The sequence below is a fragment of the Bufo bufo genome, chromosome 3 (assembly GCF_905171765.1).
Source record: "Bufo bufo chromosome 3, aBufBuf1.1, whole genome shotgun sequence".
Lineage (NCBI taxonomy): Eukaryota > Metazoa > Chordata > Amphibia > Anura > Bufonidae > Bufo > Bufo bufo.
Genome location: NC_053391.1, coordinates 16,976,715 through 17,002,464, shown reverse-complemented (window position 1 = coordinate 17,002,464; position 25,750 = coordinate 16,976,715). Strand labels below are relative to the sequence as shown.

Sequence of the window (25,750 nt, the reverse complement as noted above, 5' to 3'; positions counted from 1 at the left end):
TTGAAGCCAGAGCCCCTGTGGAGTTCACTACCTCCGCTATCTGACAAGCAGATGGTTGGAATGAGAACTTATTTTGCATGTACACTGACAAAGGTGAATCAGATGAAAATCATGGCTGCCATTAAATAATGATCCATATTCCTCACAGGAGCATAATGGGAACTGTAGTTACACAACTATTGGAGTGGCAGTGACTGATGATCCCTGGTCTAAAGCATAGGGTCATATGGATTATTGTAGTGTATGGCAGAAGCATTGCAACATACTGTGTGTGTATAATATATATATATATATATATATATATATATATATATATATATATATATATATATTAGTGTAACATACATGTACATATTAAAGTTCAGCACTCAGAGCTTAGGGTACTTTCACACTTGCGTTGTTGGATTCCAACAGGCAGTTCCATCGCTGGAACTGGCTGCCGGATCCGGAAATCTGTATGCAAAAGGATAGCATTTGTAGACTGATCCAGATGCGGATCAGTCTCACAAAATGCATTGCAATACCATATCCGTCTCTCTGGTGTCATCCAGAAAAACGGATCCAATATTTATTTTTTCACATTTTTGAAAGGTCTGCGCATGCGCAGACCAGATCCGTTTAATGCATTTCAAATGGAAAATAATGCCGGATCCAGCATTCCGGCAAGTGTTCCGGAATTTTGGAAGGAGGAAATACCGCAGCATGCTGCAGTATTTTCTCCGGCCAAATACCGCAAGAGTGACTGAACTGAAGACATCATGATGCATACTGAACAGAATGCTCTCCATTCAGAATGCATTAGGATAAAACCAAAGCTTTTTTTCCAGTATTGAGCCCCTAGGATGGAACTCAATACCGGAAAACTTTAACGCTAGTGTGAAAGTACCCTTAGCTGTAGTGCACCTATACAGTGAGCAGCAGTGACACCGTGTGGCGAGTGACTAGTACTGCGTATGTGCACAAACAGTTTGAATCATTGCTGGACCTCAGGCATAAGGGCAAACGTCTGCACAGAGTTGTAAATATTATTATACAGATTTATCTGAAGAGGAAAATATTTAACATTATGTTGGTATCTCCCTGCAGAAATATATCTATACAGCAGACAGATAGTACGAAATGTATTGTAGCCACCAACTTGCATTGTGACATTATAAGATATTCTAACTAAAACTGTAATTAAACTGGAATACAGATGCATACATACAGTCTTCGGAAACTAAATACTGCCTCCTATGTACAAGAATATAACTAGTATAATACTGCCTCCTATGTACAAGAATATAACTACTATAATACTGCTCCTATGTACAAGAATATAACTACTATAATACTGCTCCTATGTACAAGAATATAACTACTATAATACTGCTCCTATGTACAAGAATATAACTACGATAATACTGCCTCCTATGTACAAGAATATAACTACTATAATACTGCCCCTATGTACAAGAATATATCTACTATAATACTGCCTCCTATGTACAAGAATATAACTCCTATAATACTGCCTCCTATGTACAAGAATATAACTACTATAATACTGCCTCCTATGTACAAGAATATAACTCCTATAATACTGCCTCCTATGTACAAGAATATAACTACTATAATACTGCCCCCTATGTACAAGAATATAACTACTATAACACTGTTCCTATGTACAAGAATATAACTATTATAATACTGCTTCTATGTACAGGAATATAACTACTATAATACTGCCTCCTATGTACAAGAATATAACTACTATAATACTGCCCCTATGTACAAGAATATATCTACTATAATACTGCCTCCTATGTACAAGAATATAACTACCATAATACTGCTCCTATGTACAGGAATATAACTACTATAATACTGCTCCTATGTACAAGAATTTAACTACTATAATACTGCCTCCTATGTACAAGAATATAACTACTATAATACTGCCTCCTATGTACAAGAATATAACTACTATAATACTGCCTCCTATGTACAAGAATATAACTACTATAATACTGCCCCTATGTACAAGAATATAACTACTATAATACTGCTCCTATGTACAAGAATATAACTACTATAATACTGCCCCCTATGTACAAGAATATAACTACTATAACACTGTTCCTATGTACAAGAATATAACTATTATAATACTGCTTCTATGTACAGGAATATAACTACTATAATACTGCCTCCTATGTACAGGAATATAACTACTATAATACTGCTCCTATGTACAAGAATATAACTACTATAATACTGCCTCCTATGTACAAGAATATAACTACTATAATACTGCCTCCTATATACAAGAATATAACTACTATAATACTGCTCCTATATACAAGAATATAACTACTATAATACTGCTCCTATATACAAGAATATAACTACTATAATACTGCCTCCTATGTACAAGAATATAACTACTATAATACTGCCTCCTATGTACAAGAATATAACTACTATAATACTGCCTCCTATGTACAAGAATATAACTACTATAATACTGCCCCCTATATAAAAGAATATAACTACTATAATACTGCCCCCTATGTACAGGAATATAACCACTATAATACTGCTTCTATGTACAAGAATATAACTACTATAATACTGCCTCCTATGTACAAGGATATAACTACTATAATACTGCTCCTATGTACAAGAATATAACTAGTCATATATCTTTCCAGCATCTGTTAAACCTATAGAGCGCAGAGCATTCTACATAAAATATCCACTAGAGGGCAGTCACAGACAAAAGTAACGTTCCATCCATGCACAGAAGGTACTGTAATTCCAATAACAGGTTCGGCTCTGCTAGATCTGTATATCTGTTCAATGTATTCTACCCATGTAACAGATGAGTGGTTTCGTGGAGTTCACTACCTCTGCTATCTGAAAAGCAGATGGTTGGAATGAGAACTTATTTTGCATGTACACTGACAAAGGTGAATCAGATGAAAATCATGGCTGCCATTAAATAACGATCCATATTCCTCACACCTCCCCCTTTTAGAGGGTGCTAGGGGAAGCACATTCCCGTGTTTCCCCGTGCGCCCATCCGCACCCTCTCTGGTGGCAATTGGCAAAGTGGTACGGCTGAAGCGCCAGGCTTCCGCGTACCCACCTCCCATTTGCTCCTGGCCAATGGAGTCACCCTGACGGAGCATGATAACAAGGCCACGATTACTGCCATCAGTCGGTACTATAAACAGCCGAGTGAAGTCAGCTGCCTGTAGTACCGGGAAGCTGGAAAGGGCGTCCTTTAGTGCCTAGAAGGCCGTCTCGCGGTCTGTTGACCAATCGACTGCAGAGGACAGCTTCTTCCTGGAGCGGTCCGTCAGGGGCCTCGCCAGGCTACTATAGTGGGGCGCGAACCCACTATAGTAGCCGGTGGTGCCCAGGAAGGACATCACCTAGTTCTTGTCCTGGGAAGTGAGCCAGCATGTGCTGGCATCCACTTTCCCGGGCTCTGGTTCCAATGCTTCCCCGCCTGCCCGGGGCCCCTCGCTTATGCCCAGCTGGCACTTTCCTGGAGTAAGGGTAAAGCCTGCCTGGCAGATCTGCCCGAGCATCTGCGCCAGATGCTCTCGGGGATCCTCCCATGTAGGACCGAAGATGGCAATGACCTCCAGATACGTAGCCTCTTTGAGTCCCTTAAGCAGCTTGACCATGCGCTTAGAAGTGGCAGGACCACACTCCATGCCCAACGGCATCTCTGTGGACGCCGTCCTTCCGGGCGTTTTGGTTAACATTTCCCGGAAGTGGTGGAATTCCAGGAGGGCACCTGCCTCCCGCTCATGATGCCTTCTGCCTTCCCCGGGCGCGGTCCAGGGTGACCAGGTACATCCTGGCATTGAGCCACTGGTGCGCGAGGCATGGGCCTTCCCAGGCCGCCTGAAGCTTGTCCTGAGGTACGGGAACCAGCATCCACGCTTGCTGACCCACCTGGTGGGTCCTCTCACAAGCCATCTGGTCGTACACCCGCTTCTGGTCGGTCTGGACCTGTCCCATACCGTCACGCACCAATCACGACAAGGCCTGCACTTTTTCCTGGAAACGCACGACACTCGATGACCGACACCCCAGGGGTGGTTACGTCTCCCGTCCAGGCCTCTGACTTAGCGGCCCCTGGGTATCCGACCATCGGAATCTCGTGCACAATCCACAAAAACTCCACCCTGAATGGATAAGGTACCACAAATTGTTGGTCCCTAGGCCATGCCTCCAGTGAGCCCTGCTGGACAGTTTCCTGGCACAACCGTCCCTAGTCCCAGACCGGCCTCTGGAGGTCCGAGTCCTAGGGAGGCCGTGCCACCTTCTCCGCAACAGCAAGGACGTGGACGTGGTCAGAATAGACGAGACTGCCACGTCCCCTGTCAGTTCTACTACCTGCCTGTCCCTAGGCCACTCCTCTGGTGAGCCCTACTGGACCGTGACCCGGTACAGCCGTCCTTGGTCCCAGACCACCCGATCGAGGTCTGAGTCCCAGGAAGGCTGTGCCGCTTGCTCCTTGAGAGCGTTCAGGCTGGCGTAAGCCACTACCGCCACCTGAAACCTCTGACCGGACGTGGCCAGAATAGACTAGACTGCCACGTCCCCGGGACCTGTCTCCTGGCTTCTGACTCGGTAGCCACTTAGTCGGAAGGGGAAAAGTCAGACCCCTGAGGGGCCCCAGCACTCCCCCACTGCTCGTGACAGCAGCTGATAGTGCCTGCTTCCCCTCAGCTCCCGACCAGTCCAGACGGACTAACCTGGCCCTCTGACATCCCAGTTGAGGCTTCACCTGGCAGCCCTACTTCTCCTGGGACAGCCCTGACCTCATTAGCATCCTCCTCCCCCGCAGCTGTCTGCCCCCTGCTTGTCCCACAGTCACCACACCTGAGGACAACAGGTTCCAGCAGGCTTGCTGGCCATACCCTGGGACCTCAGCACAGCTGGCGTGGATGACCCCCTTCCCCTTGAGGGGAGAGGCACACATTACATCTCCCACAATCCCTATCAACAGGCATGTTAAGTATATTCACAGTATCAGGGGTGGACATGGCATCACATTCTGGGGGATCGGACCTCGGGGTGTCAGCAGCCACATACACAAGCCGCCCCAGGTCCATCCCCAGCAAAACACTGGCAGGGATATTTGAGGATACCCCCACCTCCCTTACTCCTCGACCGGCGCCCCCAGTCCAAATAGGCCTTGGCGACGGTTCTTCGCCTCCAATCCCGGAGACAGTAAGGGGTCTACCGGGCAATAAATCATGGGGTGCCACCAGTTCAGGCCGTACCAGAGTCATCTCAGCGCCGGAGTCTCTAAGTCCCATGGCCACGGCCTGGCCCACGGTGACCGGTTGAAAATTGTTAAGGGACCTCCCACCACCCCCACCCACACACACACACACAGTGGACGGTTTCCGGGTCGATGACTGGTACGGTCCCGTGGGCGCTGGGTACACATGGCTTTGAAGTGTCCTGGCTGCTTACAGAGGTGGCACAGTCGGTGTTCCCCCACCGACATGGAAAGTGCAGCAGGGGCCGGTGCCCACTTGGGCCTAGGGGCAGGGATAGCAGGTGCAGCGTGCGTCTTACCCTCTCTCCAGCAGACAGGTTTCCGGACCTCTGAAGTCCTGTTGGTGTATTCATCGGCCAGGGCTGCTGTTGCGGAGGCCCCCTTTGGCTTCCGGTCGCGGAGGTACTGCTGTAGGTCTTCCAGGCAATTCCACAAGAACTGCTCTGTGGCGATGATGAGCTCCTTCAGCTGCTGGATGGTGGTGAGCTCCAATCCTGTGGTCCATTGGTCGACCGCTCTCAGCAAGGCCCGCATGTGATCGGCCCAGCTCTGGGTAGAACCCCTCTGCAAACTACGGAGTTTTTTCCGGTATGTCTCAGAGGTCAGGTTGTACTGCCGGATCAGAGCCTGCTTGATTTCCTCATAGCTCAGGATGGTCTCGCTGGGCAGGTTCCCAAAGATATCAAGGGCTTTTTCTCCCGAGACGTGGCGTGAGGAAGCTGACCCACTGGTCCTCCGGCAGCTGGTACTGATGGCAGGCAGTCTCAAATGCAAAAAAAAAAAAAAAGGTTTCCAGGTCCCCATCTTTGTCCAGCAGGGGGAAGTCCTCCGCCCACAGTTTGGGAATCCGAATCTCTGGAGACTCACATTGGGCTGGAGTTGGAGCTGGAGTACTTGTAGCTGGTGCTCACGCTCGGCCTGTGCTTGCTCACCAAGTTCTGCAGCTGCCATGAGGATCTCATAAGCCGCCTGGTCTACTGCCTGGAGTTGGTCTAGGGCAGCCTGTAGGAGAGCAGCCGAGCCTGCCTGGTCGGGGGGGGGGGGGGGGGGGGATTTTCAGGTGGAGTGAGGCCCACCGCGGACCTCACAGCCGGCAACTGGCTCCTTGGGAAGCTTTGGCTGTGCTCCCCCTCGCCTTTAAGAAAGTTGCCTTCCACCTGCTCTCGGCCGCTCATCTGGACTGCGTCCTCCCCGCCACCATTCATAGCATCGGCTTATCCTTAGCCTTGCTTCTTGTGATGCTGGCCATCATTGCCACGGATGATCACTGACACAGACTGCCACCTGATGCACACACACACACACACACACACACCTTATTGTATTTGCACTCAGACTGTCTAGTGTTGAGCTGATCATAAGACTTTGAAGGCAAAAGCTACCGCTGGTCATCTTTACTGTCTGGAAGTATGGGTCACACACACACACACACACACACACACACACACACACACACTAGTATCTCAATCCCACTTTGCTGCCACCAGTATGTGACCGCTTGACGGCAACTACGTCGAGCTCTTGAGACGCAGTATGGTCACGGGTTACCAAGACGTGATGTTATGCCCTCCCGGAGGTGCAGGTAAGGTCAGCTTGGTACAGTTTACACCGACTCCTCCTGTCCACACGGGCACAGAGAGGCAACAAGCTGAGGGAGCCTGGTCACTGCCCCAATAAAACAGCGCCATCTCAGCCCGGGTATCTGCCACCAGCTTCTCGTTTGATATAAGCCCGGTCGCTAACGGGATTATATAGGGTGAGAAACTGTAACGGAACGCCTAGCACCCCGACCGGGTACCTCCGTTGAATGGATGCTCCTAGTGCTTTCCGAGGACTCAAAGCACTCCACTTGACACCGTACGCACTGCAGACCCCACGAACCGCCGAAGCTTGGTTGAGGTCTCACAGTCTCCTACCCACCCTGGACCTACGACAAGGCTCCAGGCTCCAGTGGGTGAACCTCTCCTACATCCAAAGAGCAGGAACCAGGAACAAGCTCTTACAAGAGCTAGTAGTAAAGCCAGGGGAGTATAGCAAATCTCCCAGCGTATAGCAATCCCCAGCGTCGATCAGTTACCCAAACACCAGCCTCAACATGATGAAGGATAAAACCGGAACCGCCTGTACTTCACGTACAGCCTCTTTTATTCACAAACCAAAAACATAGTACTGCCCACAGGGTTTTGAAATATAACCAATCAATATGTTACAACACATCCCCACAATGCATCATGGTTTCCTCCTCTCTGCCCTGGAGACACCCGAGGAGTAATCCAATTATCTCTCAGGACAAAGGGGAATGGCCAATACACACGTGGGGACAATGGAACAGACATCACTTACTCAAACATACAATGTCCCACCCTTTACAATACACAGACATTTAACACATTCCCAGACAGCTCAAGTCTGAGTGCATATTATTAGGTGAATGGCACTCAGACAACATGAATACAATAAAATGAGCTAACTGGGTACCCTCACATAACATACAATACAATTACACAGACAGATGGTTCTGTCACACATCTCAAAACCCCACATGTCCCCATATGGCTTGGATCTGAGCGCTCAGATGCCACAAACACAGTCAAATCGCCATGGGGTTTAAGTTTTGCATGGGCTGATGAGAGGGCTCATAATCCTGGGGCAAGAGGCTGGTAGCCAGGCCCCTCCAAAACCCAGTGGCGAGGTTGGTTTCGCCACATATCTCCCCCTCCCAGGGAAGACTAACGAGATACCTGACCTCACGGTCAGTACCTGAGTTAGTCTGGCAGTCCACCCACAACCCAATACTGGACCTGTTGAATTTTGGGGCCTGGCTCTGTTCTGAATGTCCCCAGCTGTTGAGGGGGCATCTGCTACTCCTTGCTTCCTTGTTGCTCTCTAGCTTGGAGCTGTAGGTACTTGGTGGGCAGAGGCCGACTGCGCTCTGCCCCGATGCCAGCTCTTCCGCTGAAGTAGCCTGTGGGAAGTCCGGCTCTGGAGAAGAGGATAGGGGAGGGCACAGGCTGACTGCGCTCGGCCCAGATGCCAGCTCTTCTGCTGGGGTAGCCTGTGGGGAGTCAGGCTCTGGAGAAGAGGATAGAGGAGGGCAGAGGCCAACTGCGCTCTGCCCAGATGCCAGTTCTTCCGCTGGGGTAGCCTGTGGGATGTCCGGCTCTGGAGAAGAGGATATCGGAGGGCAGAGGCTGACTGCGCTCTGCCCAGATACCAGCTCTTCTACTAGGATGTGGTCAGGGAATCCTATCCCCAGGACCTTGTTGCAGATCGGCTGTGGAGAGGAGGAATCGGTACCTCCTCCTCCTGGCATTCCTGCAGGGTTGGTGGGGGATCTGAACCGGCCGTCCAGCATCCTGGTAGGCCTGGTGCAGAGACCACGGTCCCATCTGCACCATCGGAGTTAGGGGTGCTGTCCCCCTGTGGTTGGGGAGAGAGATCGGTTGTCTCTTCTCTCTTTACAACACACTGCCGCTGGGGAATGGAGACGATGCTCTCCTCTCCCTGCAAAATATACTGCTGCTGGGGAGCAGGACCAACTGTCCCTACTCCCTGAAACTCTGGCTGCCGTTGGGGATCTGGACCGACTGCCCAGCATCCCTGTAGGGCCGGTGGAGAGATCTCAGTCCCATCTCCACCTGCCATATGGGTTTCCCCCCAGGACCAGTCTATGAGGTCCCCTACCTCTGTAGCTGGTACTGAAGCAGGGGATACTTCAGTTGGGTCTTCCCAGAACACCTCCACAATATCCTTCCAGCTGAAGGGCTCTGGACCTGGGTCTGACACTCTGCTCTCTCGCTGAGCCCTCTCAAATGGAGTGGAAGAGATCTCGGTAGTCCTGCTCCAGCTCCCACTCCAGGGTTGCTAGGTGAGCCAGGTCTTTCTCTACCTCATGGGGGTCATCCCAATCCAGCCTAGCCTCCCTCTCGTAGAAGATGTTCTGAAGTCTGGACTGTGCCGGGCTCCCGAAGTCAGGCTCTGCAAAGGACTCCCATAACAAGCCCGGACCATAAAACTCCTCTCCCTCTGGCTTGTCATGCTCAGCTGCCCAGGGGGAATGTTGAATGACATGCCACCTTAGGGCCTGGTAAGCGTCCTCTAGCCAAAGCTCCTTACATACCAGGCTCTGGAGCATTGTTACCCAGTCATCCAGGGGCTGCTCTCCCAAGAGACCCATCCGCTTCACCACACGCTTCTGTAGCTGCTGCTCATAATTGGGGAGACTCTCACCTCACCGCCGCTGGGCATTTTCCAGGGCATCATACCAGACTTCCTTTCTGTCTGCATCCCTGTAGTCTGCGGCTGCCTCCTCCTCCTCGTCATAGAACGCTGTCTGAAGACTAGTTGATTCCATCCTGCTGCTGTAGCCAGGGGCGCTGTACGGATACTAGCGTTGCCCTCAATATACTTCACAAACGGTGTCTCCGAGCTGCTTCTCCTCACACTAGGACGCCATCCCACTGCTTGCCACCAAATGTAACAGAACGCCTAGCACCCCGACTGGGTACCTCCGTTGAATGGATGCTCCTAGTGCTTTCTGAGGACTCCAAGCACTCCACTTGACACCGTACGCACTGCAGACCCCACGAACCGCCGAAGCTTGGTTGAGGTCTCACAGTCTCCTACCCACCCTGGACCTACGACAAGGCTCCAGTGGGTGAACCTCTCCTACATCCAGAGAGCAGGAACCAGCTCTTACAAGAGCTAGTAGTAAAGCCAGGGGAGTATAGCAAATCTCCCAGCGTAAAGCAATCCCCAGCGTCGATCAGTTACCCAAACACCAGCCTCAACATGATGAAGGATAAAACCGGAACCGCCTGTACTTCACGTACAGACTCTTTTATTCACAAACCAAAAACATAGTACTGCCCACAGGGTTTTGAAATATAACCAATCAATATGTTACAACACATCCCCACAATGCATCATGGTTTCCTCCTCTCTGCCCTGGAGACACCCGAGGAGTAATCCAATTATCTCTCAGGACAAAGGGGAATGGCCAATACACACGTGGGGACAATGGAACAGACATCACTTACTCAAACATACAATGTCCCACCCTTTACAATACACAGACATTTAACACATTCCCAGACAGCTCAAGTCTGAGTGCATATTATTAGGTGAATGGCACTCAGACAACATAAATACAATAAAATGAGCTAACTGGGTACCCTCACATAACATACAATACAATTACACAGACAGATGGTTCTGTCACACATCTCAAAACCCCACATGTCCCCATATGGCTTGGATCTGAGCGCTCAGATGCCACAAAACACAGTCAAATCGCCATGGGGTTTAAGTTTTGCATGGGCTGATGAGAGGGCCCATAATCCTGGGGCAAGAGGCTGGTAGCCAGGCCCCTCCAAAACCCAGTGGCGAGGTTGGTTTCGCCACAGAAACCAACCCACGGTAGCTTATAACTAGACCGAAACACGGAGGTGGGGGTTCGCGATCGAGATACAAGACAGCACAAGATTAAATTATAAGTTTAATCGCCTTAAGGGCTTACTAGATAACACAATATACACAGAGAATATATACAGTGGTCTGAGGTTACGAATACAGGTAGTATGGTATACACAGAGCACAGGTCAGTTACTGCGTAGATGAATGTTCCTTTGGGTTATGATGGTGGAATAGTCCTTGGCTGTGGTCACGTGGGGGCAGTGATGTCAGAAGTTTCCAGGTCTCTCCAGACACATGGCACGATGTGACCCCCTTTCAGAGAAAGACCCGCCCGCTTGCTGGCACAAGCCTTTTAAAACTGTAGCTGGCCCCTCCTCTTCCTGCCTCTGGGAAGGGCCCCCCCCCCCCCCCCCCCTCCCTGCTGATCCTGGCAGCTCAATGACCCACAAAACCCTTTAGGGTTCATAGCTCCAGCAGCCCAGAAGGTCACAGGGAGAAGGTTCTGGGACCAACAGACCCGCCGTGGTTCCGGCTACAAGTAGAGTCCAAGCATGGTACCGTCATTTGGTTTCTGTGGGGAGATATGTATATCTGCTCTCCCAGGCTCCCTATTACCAAGCTAAGAGTAGGAGCCTGACCATCTTGGTCACAGGATCACAAATATATATTTGACTCATGCCTGGGATGGACGGGCGATTCATAATTCCTTATGAACCGCCGGTTATGATGTCTGGGGAGAAATGATAGATCTGGGCAAGGGCTGAGACCCCCTGCCGGGAGTTTTCCTGCAGGATTAGCTTGGCCTCCGTGCAGTCTGGGTTAGGTGTGATTATGCCCACAGGTGGCCTCCTTGAAGCCAGAGCCCCTGTGGAGTTCACTACCTCTGCTATCTGACAAGCAGATGGTTGGAATGAGAACTTATTTTGCATGTACACTGACAAAGGTGAATCAGATGAAAATCATGGCTGCCATTAAATAATGATCCATATTCCTCACAGGAGCATAATGGGAACTGTAGTTACACAACTATTGGAGTGGCAGTGACTGATGATCCCTGGTCTAAAGTATAGGGTCATATGGATTATTGTAGTGTATGGCAGAAGCATTACAACATACTGTGTGCGCGTGTGGATATATATTAGTGTAACATACATGTACATATTAAGCACTCAGAGTTTAGGCTACTTTCACACTTGCGTTGTTGGATTCCAGCAGGCAGTTCTGTCGCCGGAACTGCCTGCCGGATGCGGAAATCCGTATGCAAACGGATAGCATTTGTAGACTGATCAGTCTCACAAATGCATTGCAATACCAGATCCATCTCTCTGGTGTCATCCAGTATTTATTTTTCACATTTTTAAAAGGTCTGCGCATGCGCAGACCGGAAAACCGGATTTGTTTTTTCGGAACATTTGGCATTAATGCATTTGTAAATTTCCATCCATGTACACAAGGTACTGTAATTCCAATGACAGGTTCAGCTCTGCTAGATCTGTATATTTATTCAATGTATTCTACCCATGTAACAGATGAGTGGTTTTGTAATAGTGTCAAAATGCCCGGCAATACTAGCGTGTGCGGCAGCCATGACCCGGCGCAGCATGCGCAGTGCATTACCTGTACTTGAACTTGTCCATGGCGCTGGAGAGATGCTTGGGGTAATACTCGTCACATATGTACAGGTTGTAGTCATTTTCCGGAACGAGGTCAACGTCGTGTAAGATTAAACAGTCCCAGCTGTTGTAGCGCAGCGCTTCTCTCACGCCGATGTTGAGGAGCTTGGCCCGGTTAAACATTGCGTTCCCCGCCTGTGAAGATAAATGTCGCTGTTAGCCGGGAAATTGAGGAAAATCTGCCTCGTAGAGTAATGGAAGTGGTGACTATTTCACGGACCATTACAGGAGGAGGAAAAGGAAGGCGACAATGTTATCCTAACCGGGATTTATCACTGTACGCAGGGAATAAAAGGGGGATTTATTATCCGCTAAACTGCCAGGAAGAGTTATAGGAGGAATTTTAGGTGTATAAACAAATCGCTTTCTCTGCCCCTCACCAGTGGAAATGGCCCGAAATGTGATGGCCTCTAAAAAGACCAGAAAACTAAAACGACATACCTAGGTGCTCACCTCCTACACTATATACGTATGGAATCAGGCACACAGCCATGTCACCTCCACAATAAAACTGTACGTCCCAGTGAAGGCAGTCAATAGCAGCATCCCCATAACGGGGGGGGGGGGCTGCTCTTTGTCACTTAATTACCCTCTCACACCACAATGAGATCGTAGGGCACTAATAGGAAAAAAGTCAAAAAACTTTCCTTTCCTGCAACTCTGATAAATGGCCCCATTTACCCATGAAAGCAACAAGGGATATGTGTGCAGACAGCCTATCACACATCTTATATACCCACCAAGGGATATGTGTGCAGACAGCCTATCACACATCTTATATACCCACCAAGGGATATGTGTGCAGACAGCCTATCACACATCTTATATACCCACTGAGCCAGCTCAGCACACAGGACGTCCTTCATGAGCTACATGCCGTAGACATCGTAAGTAGGATGTGGTCAGAATAATGGGACCTGACCATATAAAAGTTAATATATGTGCAATGCAAATTATTTTTTTAATCAAGGTTTTTCAAAAAAAAAAAAAAAAAAAGTGGATCCCTATGAAAATTAATTGGAGACAGTCTGTACAGAACCAAAGGGTGCAGAAAATTCCCATTAAAATCTGCATGGAGTTACCTGCATTTTGCTGCACATTTCACGCTATACATGGCAATTTATTCTGCCGATCTTTGTGCAGCTTTTGGAGGAGATTGGTTTAAATTCAGAGGTGAAAGATCTGCAGTGTATATGCCCAACACGCCAGTGCCATAGGATGCCAAACACCAATCTGTAACACTTCTGATCTGCCCCGGTCACCTGTAAGTGCTATTACTGTGAAGTGGAGGCGTCTGGGAATAACGAGCAGCTTCACCACAAAGCGCGAGACCACCGAAACTCACAGAGCGGGGCCTCCGAGTGCAGAGAATATATATTATACAGCATGTTCTGTTCTGGATGGCTGAGCTGTGTATCCCCCCAACCATCCACAGTTTACTGCCATCTTTTAGCAGAAAAACAGAATTCAGAACTCACCTTTGGATGTGAATGGAGACGAACATACTGAAAAGAAAAGTGCTAACTTATAATGCATTTATCATGTGTCCTACAAGCTCAGTGCTGCCAAGCAGTGATCTATGGAGCTGCTCACAGATATAACATGGTTTGTTCAGAATTCCTTTAACCAGGCACCTGATAATCCAGTATCATGTATATAATTTTGTCCACCATAATCTATAATATCTCTAGTGTTCAGGGAAGGTGTTTTCCCCACAAACTGCTCCAAATTCCCTGCTGTGCTCAATGAAATTCTGTCTGCAGGTGGTCAGTGCTGGACCATCTCATCATGAACCCCACAACAGTTGCAGCCACCACTAGGGGGAGCTCACTGCATACAGCATTAAACTCAATAGGAGGTAGAAATCTGTAGGTCTAGAGCTTCTCCTCGTGGTGGACCATCTCATGAACCCTACAGCAGTTGTGGTTGCTGCCACCACTAGGAGGAGCTCACTGCATACAGGTTTAGACAGATAGCATTGAACCTAATAGGAGGTTGAAATCTGTAGGCAGTGTGCTCCTCCTAGTGGTGGCAGGTGGTCAGTGCTGGACCATATCACATCATGAACCCCATACAAGTTGCACCTACCACTAGTGGGAGCTCACTGCATGCAGGTTTAAATAGCCAGCATTAAAGTCAATGAAAGGTTGAAATCTGTAGGCAATGTCCTCCTCCTAGTGGTGGCAGGTGGTCAGTGCTGGACAACTCGCATCATGAACTGCATAGCAGTTGTGTGGTGGTTGCAGCCACCACTAGGGGGAGCTCACTGCATACAGGTTTAGGCAGGTAAGCATTAAAGTCAATGGGAGGTAGAAATCTGTAGATGGTGAGCTCCTCCTAGTGGTGGCAGGTGGTCAGTGATGAGCCTCCACAGGAGTTGCGGCCCCACTAATGCCAGACAGAAGGAATTTTACTATGGGTGAATAAAATCCACTGCCTGAGCACGGATGAAAAATTATGATTTCTCTCTATTTATTGTAATTCATTTGCTGATGTTCCTTTACACTCCTCAGCGAGCGGCCCGATGCCCCGTCAGCTGCCAGGAATAGACGAGTAATTAATTATCGTAAAAGACTGCAAGGGGTTGGAAGGTGCCAGCTGCATCAGCTCGACCAGAAACCGGACATGTGTCCACTGCGGCCAGAGCCAATATTTCGAGGTTTAAAGGGTAGGTGCGTTTATGCAGGCAATTTCTTACATTGCTCTGCATAAGAGCTGTAAACACAAAACGGTAAGAGATCGGTTTAGTTTTAGAAGTCTTGGGGCGACGGACTGCAAAACTGGAGAAGGGTAAAGCCAGTTAGGCCCCAATATTCTCCACCCCGGCCTGCATTAGTAATCAGATTTAAAAAAAATAAATAAAATATGGAGAACCACAAATGTGTGTATGTATATAAAGTAACTGTAGACAAAACACTTGTGACTGAGCCCAAGGTGTTTCCAGGGTTACCTAGATTAAAAAACCCAGTTGATGTATTTGTAGTACCCCATTAGGCGATTCTGTATTAATATAGTGGAGGGGGGTCAAACTGAGGATTCACGAAGATTATAGCAGAGCTTCCAAGAGCATCTAGGTCTCCGGAGGACCCAGCCTGTGTAATACTTTATTTCTCCTGTGGGGGTGCTGCAGGAGAGCTGAACACTAGCTGCCGAGTCCCTCCCACAATGGCTAATTTTCACTATAAGGCTGAAGGTATCACAAAAACAAAAATAAATAAATCTAAGGTTTAATCTAAGGTTACTCATGGTACTACTCCACTTACCTGCCTACTGATAACATCTGGAGATGGCATTAGAACGTGAAAGGCAAAAGCAAAAAGAAAGTTGTATCAGATCTCAAAACAAAAACTTATATAGAACAGGACTCTTCATGGTCTGAGAATATGGAGATTCCTCAAAAAGAGTGTTAGAGGTTTGTGACCCAGCCCATTGCATCTCATCTTGCTCCAGAGGTAGATCTCAGCAGAAGTAAAAAGCTGGGCCTCCTCTTCTGGGAGCAAGAGAAACCTGGACCAAAATGATAAGTCATCTTCTTGAAAAAAGTACAGCTCCAGAAGAGCAGTCATCGGGGTTCCTGAAGCTTAGTGATGGAGGGTGATGAGGGACCTCAACAGGTGCAATGTGCTCAGAAGAACCCCAAGCTGAAGTCAACTGGTACTGCAAGTGTGGGCAGAAGGTCTGATAGTAACATAAGATGGTACAATATACAATTTCACAAAAGAATTTGAGCTGTGCAAACCTCATAAGAAAACCACCACCTAGACCAAGGATCGGCAACCTCCGGCACTCCAGCTGTGGTGAAACTACCACTCCCAGCTTGCTTGACTGTTGTGAGTACTCCCATACAAGTGAATAGAGCATGCTGGGAGTGAAAGTTTCACCACAGCTGGAGTGAAGAGGTTGCTGATCCCTGACCCATCCAGGTTTAGTGGGACACCAACAAAAGTTTTGGCTCAGTGACGGTTGTTTTAGACTTACATCAGTATTTGTGAGCAGGTCAGGGTGAGGGTGGCCGAGTGTAAGAGGTAAGTAAATACTGTCTTTTTTAGATCTGGGGTCAGATTTAGGGGTTTGAATACACTTCGGGGGGTTCTTTAATAGCCTTGTTATCTCTTTTGAAAAATAAATTGTAGGAGTTCCTTACCAAGATTGGTAAGATGCTGGTAAATAAAAAAAACAATGTAAAAAAGGTTGGGGACCTCTGACCTGAACCAAGAACTTCAAACCAAGAAACCTATAAAATTTACAAGAGACGATGCTGAGAAATGCACGTTACCTGATGGACCACAAATATTGTGTAGTGCAGCTGTTGGCGTTGCAGGAAGGGGTGAAGGTAGTAGAGCAAGCTTCGGAGGTGAGACTCTCTGTTCCTGTGTGGTATAATTACAGCTGTGCGGTACCTTCCAAAGCAGTGCCTGGGGCTGAAGCTACCTCCAGACGTCACATAGCGGTTCTTCATCTGGATCTTCTTCAAACTTGGCGGCTTGTTGAGCGTTATGGTTAAAGGACCAACTAAAAAGAAGAAAGCCCAAGTCACAACCAAAGAAACCAAGAACGGGTAGTTGAACCCGGGGCTCCGCACTTGGTCAGTGTGTCAAGAGTTCTGCTGATCAAGCGCCAAGCCCAAAAGATACAGCGCCGGCACAGATGACGACAGGTCTCAGAGCTTGTTCTCCTACAGCACTGAGCAAGAGACGAGACCAGGAGATAGAGCGCAGCACAGGTGACAAGTCTCAGCACTCGGCGAGCAGTGGGACCGGAAGAACAGGCACCAGAGACATAGGTATACCCGATGTCTAGCGCTGTCAATCCACAGGAAAGGGGGAAGGAGGGACTAAAAGGTGAATGAGTAACAAACTGGTGCTCCAAGAGCTTTGGCCAGCCCCTTGGTGCTCCAGTTAGGTCATTAGTATATAAATAAAAATGTGTTTCTCAGCAGTGTGGCCATGGATATATACCAAACTGCATGCATGACTTAATAGGGTTGATCATGGTGACAGGAGCTTTAAGGTGGAAAGCTTTTCCTCAGTAATGGTGGTAAATTGAGGTATGTGGGCACTGAGTAGTTGTGTAGAGGGGTTGCAGGGATTGTTGGTTGAAGCGTTCTCAGATTTTTATGTATAAAATATGAGGCAAACTCTTCAGCAGAGATGAGGGATGCGAGATGGGGCACCAGGGGACGGAGTATAGAGATAAAAGTATTAAAGAGGTTTAGAGATTTTATTTATTGATGACCTATCCTCAGGGGGTCCAACACCCGGCACTGCCACCGATCATGTGGTTGAAGAGAAGGCTGCGTGCAGTGCCTGCACAGCCTTCTATTCATTGTTTACCTGCCATCAACATCGCAGCGGTGAGCAGGTGTAATTACAAGAAGCCGTCCCATTCAGTTCTATGGGATAGCTAATTCCTAGGTCTGGGGTGGGCAGGGACACTGCATCTTTGACTCTTCTGCTGCTGTGATCCGAAGGATCCAGATCCACCAGTTTCCACTCCGTAAAAGCCAAGGAGAGGCCCCTCTTTCCTCTCTCATGAGGCTACGAGTGTGCTCTTGCTAACTATTAAGTCCAGCACACGTACACCATGATCTATTCCCTGCCTGGTTGAGGGTGCCTGAGCAACAGGTGTAGCTACCTTGCTAGTCCCTGTGAAAGGACCTCTGCTAGTTTACCGATTCTGACCCTCCACTGCCTGACCAAACTCATGCATGCCTACCATATTGACCCTCTGCTGCCTGCGCTGACCTTGAACAGGTTTCACGCATCTGCACAATCTCTGCCTGCTACTGACTACGAGAATTGCCTGATGCCTTGGTGCTTTGCACAGGTGTCTCTAACCCTCGTAGGTCAGCTGCCAACGACACCTGGACTACTCCAGGAGGAAGTGGCCTGGTGGCTCACCTGCAGCGAAGTCCAGATGCCTGTATACGGGTTAAAAGGTGAAGACCAAGGGAATGCCAGGATAACGCCCTTAGGATTAGCTCTAGATCACACTAGATGGTTGACACAGTGATTGTCACTGCCCGTGACAAGAGTGTGTGAATCGAGAGGTTTGAGGTTCGTACAAGGTAGTTTATGGACAGGCAGAGCAGCTGAAGTGTATGGTTGACAATAAAAAGGTTGTGGTCATAGAGGGGGAGAGACCAGAGTTTAGATGGGGAGCAGAGGTGGGTGAAAATAAGGTCTAGTGTGTGTCCATCTTGCTGGGTGGCTGTGGAGGACCATTGTGTGAGGCCAAAAGGAAGTAGTAAGAGATAGGAGTTTTGAGGCAGTTGAGTGGCATGTGTCAACAGGGATGCTCAAATCCCCCATGATGGTGGGAAGATGACCTGAGAAGTGTAGCAGCCAGGTATTGAAGTGGTCAAGAAAGGTTGTAGCGGGGCCTGGTGGACGACAGATTATGGCTATTTGGAGGTTGAGTAGAAGCGGACAGAGTAAACTTCAAAAGAATGGAGGTTGACGAAAAGTAGAGATGGGTGGAATAAGCAGTTACCTGATAGGAGGCCAACACGACCACCAAGTCTGTCCGCACAGGGAGTGTGGGTAAATTGCAGTTTTTCCTAGCAGAGTGTGGCTGTGTCAGAGGGTTTCAGCCATGTTTCTGTGAGACCAAGTAGGGTAATTTTTGGGGAAATTAAGAGCTGATGGATGTAGGAAAGCTTATTGCAAAACAGAACGCAAGTTCCATAGTGCTCCAGGAGTCAGATGAATGGGTATGAGGTTAGAGTAATGAAAGCAGTTAGTGGTAGGGGCTCGGTGATAGAAGCGAGATTAGACAAGGGGGTCCAGGATATGAAAAGAGGTCTCCAGTAGTCCGAAGAAGTAGAGTGGGATAGCAGGTGAGGGTAGGATAAGGCATGATGCAGCTGAGTGGGTTTAGAGGGCAAAGTTTTAATGTTTAGAAGGAGATCAGCATGAAGGGATGGAGAGATAAGGAGGTCATTGCTGAGTGTAGGGGTAATGAAATATTATGTGGGATATGGAAGGAATAATTATGGACTACATAAAGCATAGTTAGTTCTTTAAAATGTAGAGGGAAAAAAAATGGCTCATGTATGATGACTTTTGTTCACTTTTATGTACTTACTAGTTGCACTTGAAGGTGGATATACAAGTCCAGATAAAATCGGGCAGATTAGGAATGAACATTCCCGAGAATGCTCGTTCCCCATAACCTGCCCATGTAAGGGTGCCACAAAACGCTCGTTCATTGGGTGAAAGAATAGTTAGTGCAGGCACGTAAAGTATCATTTATTGCTGTTCAGACAGCACAATCTGCTGCCCAGAAACAATGCAGCTGCATAAGGACGAGCAATCACAATAGGGACCACTCGTCCTTATACTGTGGAGGTGATGGCTGCATGTAAATGCAGCGATCACCTCCACTGAGCGAGCAGCAGAGTGTCGAGAAGGAATGCTTCCTTTCTGACAATCGGCTTTAGCTCAGCCCGTGTAAGTGCACCTTAAGATGTTGCACAGAAATGACCAGATATCTTGGATTTATATACACTCACCTAAAGAATTATTAGGACCACCATACTAATACGGTGTTGGACCCCCTTTTGACTTCAGAACTGCCTTAATTGATTCAACAAGGTGCTGATAGCATTCTTTAGAAATGTTGGCCCATATTGAGAGGATAGCTTCTTGCAGTTGATGGAGATTTGAGGGATGCACATCCAGGGCACGAAGCTCCCGTTCCACCACATCCCAAAGATGCTCTATTGGGTTGAGATCTGCTGACTGTGGGGGCCATTTTAGTACAGTGAACTCATTGTCATGTTCAAGAAACCAATTTGAAATGATTCGAGCTTTGTGACATGGTGCATTATCCTGCTGGAAGTAGCCATCAGAGGATGGATACATGTTCTCATTCTGTTTACGCCAAATTCGGACTCTACCATTTGAATGTCTCAACAGAAATCGAGACTCATCAGACCAGGCAACATTTTTCCAGTCTTCAACAGTCCAATTTTGGTGAGCTCGTGCAAATTGTAGCCTCTTTTTCCTATTTGTAGTGGAGATAAGTGGTCCCCGGTGGGGTCTTCTGCTGTTGTAGCCCATCCGCCTCAAGGTTGTGCATGTTGTGGCTTCACAAATGCTTTGCTGAATACCTCGGTTGTAACGAGTGGTTATTTCAGTCAATGTTGCTCTGCTATCAGCTTGAATCAGTCGGCCCATTCTCCTCTGACCTCTAGCCTCCACAAGGCATTTTCGCCCACAGGACAGCCGCATACTGGATGTTTTTCCCTTTTCACACCATTCTTTGTAAACCCTAGAAATGGTTGTGCGTGAAAATCCCAGTAACTGAGCAGATTGTGAAATACTCAGACCGGCCCGTCTGGCACCAACAACCATGCCACGCTCAAAATTGCTTAAATCACCTTTCTTTCCCATTCTGACATTCAGTTTGGAGTTCAGGAGATTGTCTTGACCAGGACCACACCCCTAAATGCATTGGAGCAACTGCCATGTGATTGGTTGACTAGAGAATTGCAATAATGAGAAATAGAACAGGTGTTCCTAATAATTCTTTAGGTGAGTGTAACTTAGAACTGCTAATGAATGATACCAAGTGTGAAAAAAAGGGTGATGAGGAGCACGTGGCCGAAGCAGAACAGACTCAGAGGTGCAAGGAAATAGAGATATAGATGCTAAATTGTCTCGAAACAGATTAGCATTTAGGATGCCATGAATACCGCAGCTGACAGCACCCATGATCAACCAAGCATTACCAAACGTGGGGCAAGTATTGTAAATCTTTAAAAAATAATAGTTTTGTCTATATGCTCCTTCCCGAAAGTCGGATGCTCACCAAATCGAATCCTGTCCTGAGGATAGGGAATACTTTTTAGGAAGCTAGATAGCCCGTTATTAGAGGGGCTTCTCTGTTCATGATCCTCAGAGTTTGACCTCGGTTAAAACAAGCACGTCTCTGGAGGACCTGTCCTGTATTACATACTGTCCATTGATGTGAATGGACAATGTGTAATGCTTCCTATTCCCTGTGGTTGCGCTGCAGAGAACACTTATTGCCAGGTTTCCCCAACGATTACAGCTGATCGCTGGGGGTCCAAGAAGGGGACACTTTATGATGTTCTTATAGTCCAAGAATCCTAAAAGGGAGGGAACGTTGCAGTGGAGAAACCCTTTAAAGAGGTCGTTCAGCTTCAACAAATGTATCCAACTCACAATGGAACACATTAAGCAACATTGATACATTTTATATACAATATTACTATATTTTTTGCCCCATAAGATGCACTGTAAAAAGGTCAATGCATCTTATGGAGCGAAAACTAATGAGCGCTTCCATTATAGAAAAGGTCATTAGTATGCAGGAGACACAGGGAATGATGAGTGTAGCGCTGCTAGCAATGGCTGTACTCACCACTCCCTTGTTTTCTTCTGGGCACTGCATGTGTCCGGACTGTGAACAGCATCAGGACAGTGTGGTCCTACGTGCACTATGACATGACGCTGTGACGTGTGAGGCCACAGTGCAGCGCGGCACTCAGAAGACAAGGAAGTGGTGAGTGCAGGAGACACCGCTGGATCCGCAGAGTGGCAGTGCCATCTGGAACAGGAGAGGCAAGTTCATGTATTGTTTTAGGTCTGATTTGAGGTTTGAAGGATCTTGGGATCTGATAAGGAATTGGGGGGTCAGATTTGAGGTCTTACAAAATAATATTTTCTTATTTTCCTCCTCTATATCTTAGGAGTGTCATATGGTCCGATGCGTCTTATAGAGCAAAACATACGGGAATTCCTCACAGTTTTCAGTATCTGCTTGTTTTTAGTGAATGGGAACCTTTGCCATTTGCTTCCAGAAGATGAAAAATGTGTCCTGTCTGTAGTGTAAGATTCTGTACAAAATGATGGACGCCACGATGGAAACTTGATGGAACTTATTACAGTCAATGGGGTCCACTCCTGGAGCACAGAGCGGGTCTATTTAATCTGTACGGCCATCTAATGTCAATCAGCAGCTTAAATGGGTTGACTTACAAAGATAACCCCAATCTATATGTCCTATTAGAGGGAGTTTACGATGTCCGTATGCCCTGTGAGCCAGAAAGTAGAGCTGTCCCACTAAGGAAAACTCAAACTACCCTTGGCTGACCATCTGAATGACTGCCATGTAACACTACAATACCGCCAGATCAGTGGTCGAGTACACACCATGCTGCTCCATTCAACATACACTGAACAAAAATATAAACGCAACACTTTCGGTTTTGCTCGCATTTTGCATGAGCTGAACTCAAAGATCTGAAACATTTTCTACAAAAACAAAAGACCCATTACTCTCCAATATTGTTCACAAATCTGTCTTAATCTGTGTTAGTGAGCACTTCTCCTTTGCCGAGATAATCCATCCCACCTCACAGGTGTGGCATATCAAGGTGATGATTAGACCGCATGCATATTGCACAGGTGTGCCTTAGACTGCTCACAATAAAAGGTCACTCTGAAATGTGCAGTTTGATCACACAGCACAATGCAATTGGCATGCTGACTGCAGGAATGTCTACCAGAGCTGTTGCCCGTGCAATGAATGTTCATTTCTCTACCATAAGCCGTCTCTAAAAGGTGTTTGAGAATTTGGCAGTACATCCAACCGGCCTCACAACCGCAGACCACGTGTAACCACACCAGCCCAGGACCTCCACATCCAGCATGTTCACCTCCATGATCGTCTGAGACCAGTCACCCGGACAGCTGCAGCAACAATCTGTTTGCATAACCAAAGAATTTCTACACAAACTGTCAGAAATAGTCTCAGGGAAGCTCATCTACATACTCGTCGTCCTCATCAGGGTCTGGACCCGACTGCAGTTAATCGTCGTAACCGACTTGAGTGGGCAAATGCTCACATTCGATGGCGTCTGGCACGTTGGAGAGGCGTTCTGTTCACGGAAGAGTCACGGTTTTCACTGTTCAGGGCAGATGGCAGACAGTGTGTGGCGTCGTGTGGGTGAGCGGTTTGCTGACATCAACGTTGTGGATCGAGGGGCCCATGGTGGCGGTGGGGTTATCGTATGGGCAGGCGTATGTTATGGACAACAAACACAGGTGCATTTTATTGATGACATTTTGAATGCACAGAGATACTGTGACGAGATCCTGAGGCCCATTGTTGTGCCATTCATCCACGACCATCACCTCATGTTGCAGCCTGATAATGCACGGCCCCATATTGCAAGGATCTGTACACAATTCCTGGAAGCTGAAAACATCCCAGTTCTTGCATGGCCAGCATACTCACCGGACATGTCACCCATTGAGCATGTTTGGGATGCTCTGGATCGTCGTATACGACAGCGTGTTACAGTTTCTGCCAATATTCTGCAACTTCGCACAGAGGAGTGGACCAACATTTCACAGGCCACAATCAACAACCTGATCAACTCTATGCGACGGAGATGTGTTACACTGCATGAGGCAAATGGTTCCCCCCGTAAGGCAAAACTGTGCACATTTCAGAGTGGCCTTTATTGTGGGCAGTCTAAGGCACACCTGTGCGATATTCATGCTGTCTAATAAACACCTTGATATGCCACACCTGAGAGGTGGGATGGATTATCTCGGCAAAGGAGAAGTGTTCACTAACACAGATTTAGACAGATTTGTGAACAATATTTGAGAGTAATGGGTCTTGTGTATGTAGAACATGTTTCAGATCTTTAAGTTCAGCTCATGAAAAATGGGAGCAAAACCGAAAGTGTTGAGTTTATATTTTTGTTCAGTGTATATGGCCACACAGTGTGCACCTCAGAGGAGGTAAAAATCGGTCTGTCGGATTCTGCTAGCGTCCATTATGTTGCTAGAGCCTTACACGGACAGCCCAATTATTTCAACAAGCACCATGTAATGCATCATTTCTCCTGTTGGGGAGCTGCAGGGGAATTGAACACTTGTCATATCAGGAGTTCACCTCCCATCACTATGCAGGGCTGTACGGGGAGAGTTGCCATGCTGACCAGACAATCTCTGGTTCCTGGACCTGGCAGTGTGACTGGAAACCGAGCCAATCAGGTATCTTGTCTGTCCAATCCTGGAGCTAGGCAGAGGATTTAAGTCAGCTGCTGCTTTCTTCTACTCTCCTGGAGATCAACCCTGGCTTGTCTCTGGATTTAACCGCTTATGTACCGCATTATTCACGTTAATCACTCCTGTTTTTTGTCCCTGCTTGTTTACTTCTATTTTCTCTCCATGGTCATTCTAGAAGGTCTGCTAGTAATGTGCCCAAGCTCTGCAGATGTATTCTGGGTCCCTAGCAGCCAAGTGATCCTGTATGATGGTGGATTCTGGTGAATACCTAAGGGCAGCCTTAGTTTCATACTACCTGGAGAGGTTTCAGAAGACTGGTGGCAGTTTTTGGGTTCATTAGCGGTACATCTCACAGGCACAGTATGGAGCAGATTCATGGTCTTGTGGACCAAATACAGGGCTTAACCCAACTGGTCCTGGCTGAAAAGACTTCAACATCCAAGAGACCTCACGTGCTTGGACAAAATGTTACTGCAGGCACCATTCCAGATCCAGCTACATAAAAAGGTAAACCTTACTTGTCGATTTTCTGATGATGGGAAAATATTTTGTACCATTTCAGGAGAGTTGCAAGCTGTATTTCCGTTTGAGGCCTCTTTCACCAGGAATTTAGCAGCAATGACTGGGATTCGTTATGCCTCTTTTACAGGAGATTCTCAGGTCTGGTCCTTTTCTCTGGATCTTAATGCCCCTGAACTGAAATCTGCAGACTTTTTTTTGCAGCTTTGGGTTTGCCATCTGACAAACCCAATCACAAGTCCCTGGCTGAAGCTAATCTCTTTGGCAGGGTGATCGCCCTGTTGAAGATTACTGTTCTGAATTTAGGAGATTGTCTATTGCTTCCCAGTGGAATAACCTAGCTCTTCCTTGTAATTTCCATCAAGGTTTATCCGAGCGCTTAAAGGATCGTGTTATATTATTTGCAGAGATGTCCTTCAAGGAAGCTATGACTCTAGCCATCAAAAGTGATAGATGTCTAAAGAAGCATAAACAAAAAGGAGTTCATTTCTTTGCAGCCTACTCCACTGAAAGCCAAAAGGTCCATTCCTTGTCTTCTGAGGAACTTATGCAGCTAGGATCCACCATGTCAGCCCAGCAGCGGCAAGTCCTGTTCTTTTACTATGGAGATGCTGGCCATATGCTCAAGAATTGTTCCAATCTGGCAAAACGCAAACCTCTAGGGAAGACCACCTAGGCAGCCAGGTATTTCCCCATTCTTTCCAAGAATGTTTTGTTGCCAGTTTTCTTTTTTTTTTTATTCTGAAAATATGGTTGTGTGTAAGGGTTTTGTTGATTGTGGGTCGGGAGCTAATTTTCTG

The 25,750-nt window shown here is 47.5% G+C and overlaps 1 protein-coding gene across 1 annotated transcript in view; it reads right to left on the bottom strand.

Moving 5' to 3' along the window:
- Window positions 1-25,750, bottom strand: part of LOC120994391 (beta-1,4-galactosyltransferase 3-like) — a 92,953-nt gene that overhangs the window by 11,835 nt on the left and 55,368 nt on the right. The window contains exons 3-4 of the mRNA XM_040422911.1: window positions 16,655-16,890; window positions 12,323-12,513 (exon numbers count right to left, since the gene is read on the bottom strand). Of these exons, the coding sequence (XP_040278845.1) occupies window positions 12,323-12,513; window positions 16,655-16,890 (427 nt within the window). The remainder of the gene's footprint in view (window positions 1-12,322; window positions 12,514-16,654; window positions 16,891-25,750) is intronic.